This window comes from Apium graveolens, chromosome 4 (genome assembly GCF_009905375.1).
Source record: "Apium graveolens cultivar Ventura chromosome 4, ASM990537v1, whole genome shotgun sequence".
In the NCBI taxonomy this organism is placed as follows: Eukaryota; Viridiplantae; Streptophyta; class Magnoliopsida; order Apiales; family Apiaceae; genus Apium; species Apium graveolens.
The window spans coordinates 67,815,911-67,822,822 of record NC_133650.1 but is presented as its reverse complement, the minus strand read 5'-3'; the positions used below and the strand labels follow the sequence as shown (position 1 = coordinate 67,822,822).

Genomic DNA, 6,912 nt, shown 5'->3' with positions numbered 1-6,912 from the left:
TGTGCTACAGACTCATTATTACATAAGCTACTCACTCGATGGATAATTGATCATCATCCGTCGGAACTATATTGAGTCATCCATCGGGACTATATTCCTTATCCGTCGAGTGCTAAATTTTTCACTAAGTAAAATCTACTAAGGTGTTTTGTTAATGAAATCATCAAGTTCATAACATATCCACAACATAAATATAAAGTGATTGTCAAAACGTATCGAGAAAGTCTCTCAAATCTTACCAAGGAAGATTTGTAAAGCTTATCGAGGAAGACTTGTAAAACTTATCGAGGAAGTTTTGTAATACTTAATGAAGAAGATTTGAATAGCTTACTTAGTAAGCCTTGTAAACCAACTACTATAAATAGCTCATTTAGCTAATGAAATGAGACACAACTTTCTCTCTATATCTTCTATTTTCATATACTTCCTCTACATCAAACATAACCAATATTTCCATTCAAGGTTTATAACACATTATCAGCACGAGTCTCTGCCAACTGAAGCTTGATTCTCGAAAGAAGTATGACTTATTCTGACCCACGAGTCTCTATCAACTAAAACTATTTCATAAAAGAGGTACGATTTTTTTTAATCATTTTATTCTAATTATTGTTACATATTTATTTATATTACTGATTGAATACTATAAAGATGGCTCTGCCGTCAAGTAATACTATAAAGATGCTTCTGCCATCAAGTAATACTACTATAAAGATGGCTTTGCCGTCAAGTAATACTACTACAAAGATGGCGCTGCCGTCAAGTAATAATCAAAAGTTTTCTGGTCGGCTATGCCGTCATAACTTTTGTATAATGTTGTTATTTTAACTTGTCTATTTAAATATTATATGACATATTATATCTTATTTAAAATCTATTCAGAATGGCGAATCTTGCAAAATTAGAGTTTGTTGCCTTGGATGTTTCGGGGAGTAATTATTTGTCATGGGTCCTTGATGCGGAATTACACCTTAGTGCTAATGGCCTAAAATATACTATTGACCCAGAAAAAATCCCAACCGTTGAACAAAATGCAAAAGCAATTATCTTTCTTAAGCATCACATACACGAAGATCTAAAATCTGAATACCTCACTATCAAAAATCCCCTTACCCTTTGGAATAATATCAAGGATAGATTTGATCACCAGAAACTTGTTCACTTGCCATCTTCCCGATATGACTGGATTAATTTGAGGTTACGGGATTTCAAATCTGTAGCTGAATATAATTCTGCCCTTTTCAAGATAAGCTCAAAATTAATTTTATGTGGTGAAAATATTACTGATGCTGAAATGATTGAAAAGACCCTCTCAACCTTTCACCCCAACACTATGATCCTGGCTCAACAATATAGGGAGCAGAATTTTCAGAAATATGGCGAGCTGATATCTCTCCTTCTTGTGGCTGAAAAGAATAATGAGTTGCTACTGAAAAATCATCAGATACATCCCACGGGCTCTGCCCAGTTACCTGAAGTACATAACACGTCATTCATGAAGAATGAACGTGGGAAAGGGCATAGAGGAGGACAGGGTTATGGACGAAACCGTGGACGTGGAAATTTTCGTGGTCGGTTTCGCATTCAATATCATTCTGGCCACCTGAAGTGGCAACGTGATGGTTACAACCCTGGCCACCAGAAATGACAATGTGAAGTGCCAAATAAAAGAAAGTCACCCCAAGAAGGAGAGAACCGAGTCATCTGTGCAGATTTGAGGGGCACTGGCAACGTACTTGTCGCACACCCAAACATCTTGTTGATCTCTACGAGTCATCCAAAAGGAATAATGAAAAGAGAGTAGAAACCAACTTCGCTAATTATAATCTAGTTAATGAACCAGTCAATAAGGCCTCAAATGAAATATATAATGGTGCTAATCTTTATTATGGTTTAGACGACTAGACTTCATATGTATTGTTTTGCTTTACTTATTCCCTTTGTGTTTTACTTATTTCCATTATGTACTCATTTTATGTACTTGTTTCATGTTGTTATGTTCTCAGTGTGTTTTTAATAAAGATATTTTTCGTTTATATATGTATAGTGATGGAAGATATATGCATTGTTGACTGCGCAACCACACACACTATTTTACAGAGTCAATACTTTTCACAGTTGACTAAATCCAACTCCCATGTCTGGACGGTATCGGGTACATCAAATATAATAGAAGGTTTTGGGAAGCTAGTTTGCTTACACCAAATAAGACACACATACACATACAAGAGGCTCTATACTCTAACAAGTCAACTAGAAACCTACTGAGTTTTAAAGATATCCGTCTTAACGGGTTTCACGTTGAAACTACTAATGAGAATGAAAAAGAATACCTTATCAACACCTCAAATACCGTTGACAGTAAAAGGGTCTTAGAAAAATTTCACTCGATTTCTTCAGGATTATATTTTACGAGTATACGAGTTCTTGAATCTCATAGTGTCAACATCCCCAAAGTCATAGCCCAAAACTACTTTCCTTTTGGCACGAAAGACTCGGTCATCCAGGAGTATCTATGATGCGCCGTATTGTTGAAAATTCTGTGGGACACCCTCTTAAAACTCAAAAGATAATATCCCAAGATGAACTTCACTGTTCAGCATGTTCCTTAGGAAAACTGATTATCCGACCATCCCCAGTTAAGCTTTAAACTGAGTCCCCGAAATTCTTAGAAAAAATTCAAGGTGACATTTGTGGTCCTATTCATCCATCTTCTGGCCCATTTAGGTACTTTATGGTTTTAATTGACGCGTCAACTCGATGGTCTCATGTATGTCTACTTACAACCCGAAATACAGCCTTTGCCAAATTACTTGCCCAAATAATTAAACTCCGGGCTTAATTTCCTGACCATCCCATTAAATCAATCCGACTAGATAATGCTGCTGAATTTACATCTGCAACTAATTTTAATGATTATTGTATGTCAGTAGGAATCTCAGTCGAACACCCGGTGGCTCAAGTATATACACAAAATGGTTAGCAGAATCCTTAATTAAAAGACTTCAACTTATTGCCTGTCCCTTACTCCTAAGGGCAAAGTTACCTATATCTGTTTGGGGTCATGCAATACTTCATGCTGCAAATATAATTAGAATAAGGCCTTCTACTTACCACAAACAATCCCCTCAAGAATTAGTTCTTGGTCAAGTACCTAATATATCTCATTTGAAAGTATTTGGTTGTGCTGTGTATGTTCCTATATCACCACCACAAAGAACTAAAATGTGACCTCAAAGAAGAATTGGTATATATGTTGGTTTTGATTCTCCGTCTATTATAAGGTATCTGGAACCATTAACTGGTGACGTTTTAATTGCTCGCTATGCTGATTGTCATTTTGATGAATCCATGTTCCTTATATTAGGGGGAGATAATGATTTGCATAAATTAAGTTCCGAAATATCATGGAATGCATTAGGATTAAATTCTATTGATTCACGTACTAATCAACGTGAATATGAAGTTCAAAGAATTATTCATATGCAAAATATTGCTAATTAAATGTCAGATGCATTTAGTGACTCTAGACATATTATAAGGTCACATATACATGCTGTTAATACTCCGGCACGAGTTGAAATCCCTACTAAGAAATCAATTCCTGAAGAATTGATTGGTGATTCAAAGCCACGCCAGAAGCGTGGTAGAACTATTGGTGCAGAAGATATTGTACCACGAAAACAGAAATTGATTGGAATTGCCCGAGAAGTGGCAAAAGTTTCAGAAAATACCCCAGAAGTGGTATTGCCTCCTGAAGAGATTCAAGCCCCTAAAGTGGCTGTAACAAAGCTCCCAGATGTGGGATTTCCTTCTGAAGAGAATGTTACCCCAGAAGTGGCATATGCCCCAGAAGTGGAAAATACTTCCACAAAAGCAAAGGTACCTGAAAACTATGAGATCTCAATGAATTACGTTCATAACGCGAAATTACTGGATCGTGGGAGTACCGAGGTTGATGATATATATGCTTTTTCTGTGGCATATGATATTATTATGAACTCCGATCATGAACCACAAAGTGTGGAAGAGTGTCGACACCGAGATGATTGGCCAAAATGGAAAATTACGATTCAAGAAGAATTACAATCCTTGCGCAAGAGAAATGTATTTGGACCTGCAGTCCAAACACCAGCTGGTGTAGTCCCTGTCGGGAATAGATGGGTGTTTATACAAAAATGAAATGAGAGAAATGAAATTTTTAGATATAAGGCCCGGCTAGTAGCCCAGGATTTCTCTCAAATACCTGTATTGATTACCAGGAAACATACTCTCCTGTGATGGATGGAGTTACTTTTCATTTTCTAATGGGTATGGCTTGTATGGAAAAACTGGAAACACGTTTGATGGACGTTATGACAACATACCTATATGGATCGCTTGATAGTGATATTTATATGAAAATTCCTGAATGATTAAATATTGAGGATGCTAAGCCTCGACATTTATATTCTGTTAAATTACAACGATCATTGTATGGTTTGAAACAATCTGGTCGTATGTGGTACAACAGGCTTAGTGAATACTTATTGAATGATGGATATGTTAATAATCAAGTGTGTCCTTGTATTTTTATTAAACGATCATCAACTGGTTTTGTTTAATATTGATGTATATGTGGATGATTTGAATATTATCGGTACTACTGAAGATATTATTAATGTTGCTAACTATTTGAAAAATGAGTTTGAAATGAAAGATCTTGGAAGGACAAGATTTTGTTTAGGTATACAGGTGGAGTACTTATCTTCAGGAATATTTGTTCATCAATCAAACTATACTGAAAAGATTCTTGATCGGTTCTACATGGACAAAGCTTATCCACTAACCACAACAATGGTTGTTCGATCACTTGAGGTTGAAAAAGATCCTTTCCGTCCTAGAAAAAAAGATGAAGAGGCTCTTGGACCTGAAGTTCCATATCCCAGTGCAATTGGCGCTCTCATGTATCTTGCAAACAATACACGACCTGATATTGTATTTGTACTGAACCTGTTGGCAAGATTTAGTTCTGACCCTACTAAAAGGCATTGGGATGGAATAAAATATATATTCAGATATCTTCGAGGGACACTCGATCTTGGAGTATTCTTCCCAAACAATTCAAGATCACGGCTAGTTGGATATGCAGATGCTGGATACATGTCAGATCCTCACTTTGGGCGATCACAAACAAGTTACCTATTTACATATTGTGATACTGCTATCTCTTGGAAGTCTACGAAACAGACTATGGCTGCAACTTCATCAAACCACGCAAAGTTACTAGCAATTCATGAAGGAAGCGGGGAATGTATTTGGCTAAGGTCGGTCATTCAACATATTCGAGAATCATGTGGATTATCAAGTATTTCATATAGTACAGTTTTATTCGAGGATAACTCGGTCTGCATCAAACAACTTAAGGAAGGCTATATTAAAGGGGATCGAACAAGACACATATTGCCAAAATTCTTCTATACTCATGAACTTCAAGAAAATGGTGATATTGATGTTCAACAATTTCGCTCATGCAATAATCTGGCGGATATACTTACAAAGGCACTACCTACATCAACATTTGAGAAGCTGAGAAATAATATGAGTATGCGGAGGTTAAAAAGTTTGCTACATCAAAATGTCAAAATGTGAGACATTTTATTCAGGGGGAGACTGTACTCTTTTTCCTTCGTCAAGATTTTTATCCCACTGGGTTTTTCTTGCAAGATTTTAACGAGGCAGTCAATCTTTGCAATAACTCGCATTTGACAATTAAGGGGTAGTGTTAAAATATATGAATAAATATAAAGTGATTGTCAAAGCGTATCGAGAAAGTCTCTCAAATCTTACCAAGGAAGACTTGTAAAGTTTATCGAGGAAGACTTGTAAAGTTTATCGAGATAGTTTTGTAATACTTAATAAAAAAAATTTGAATAACTTACTTAATAAACCTTGTAAACCAACTACTATCTACCTTGTAAGAGCATCTCCAACCATGTTAGCTAAAATGGTTAGCCAAATCATGGTTATGTAAAATTTTATTGAACCTGCAAGGCGATGCACTCCAGTGGTATTAGCTATAATCATTAGCTATATTCAAAAATATTGTTTTATTCCTATTTTTCAGATTTATATGTATATATATAAACTTTAAATAATTAAATGAATTTAGTTAATACTTAATTCAATACATGAATAAAATATATAATTGTAAGTTAATAATTATTACAACTGAAAATATAATAACATATAAATATAACAAAAATATTTTTAATAAAAGTTACTAATATATATTATATTATATATATATATATTGTTTGTTAAAAATAATTAATAAATTTTGTTAATAAGAGAACAATATTTTCACACTGAATATTATATAAATTAAAAATATTATATATAAAATAATAATTTTAATATTTATGTATTAAATATTATGTAAATATATGCATGTTTAATGTGTATGTGTACGTAGTAATGTGTAGATTTAGGTTTAAACACGAATTAAATCTGACGTGGAAGATATAGCTAACACCTACAGATTCAACAAATATAGAAGACGAGATGAAGGATATCTAAATTTTTTACTAACAGGTGATGTGGTTGGTGTGGTGTTATTTTTACCTAATATCTATATATGAGTGCCACGTAGGATTTTTAGCTAACAGGAGCCCATGGTTGGAGATGCTCTAAACCAACTATTATAGATAGATCATTTAGCTAATAAAATGAGATAACTTTCTCTCTATATCTTCTATTCTCATATACTTCCTATATAACTAATATTTCCATTCAAGGTTTATAACAGGTATAATGATAATCAATAACTTTTACCAGTTACCACATTTACCAGGCACCGACATTGCTAATTTTACTGTGGTAAAAATAAAATAAACAAGATAAATTGTATATAAACCTGGCCTTTCCCTGACC

The 6,912-nt window shown here is 34.4% G+C and overlaps 1 protein-coding gene across 1 annotated transcript; it reads left to right on the top strand.

Moving 5' to 3' along the window:
* Positions 1–651: 651 nt before the first annotated feature.
* Positions 652–1,648, top strand: LOC141718602 (uncharacterized). The gene is made up of 2 exons (XM_074520979.1): positions 652–776; positions 883–1,648. The coding sequence occupies exons 1-2, from the start codon at positions 652–654 to the stop codon at positions 1,646–1,648; spliced, it is 891 nt and encodes a 296-aa protein (XP_074377080.1).
* Positions 1,649–6,912: the final 5,264 nt, after the last annotated feature.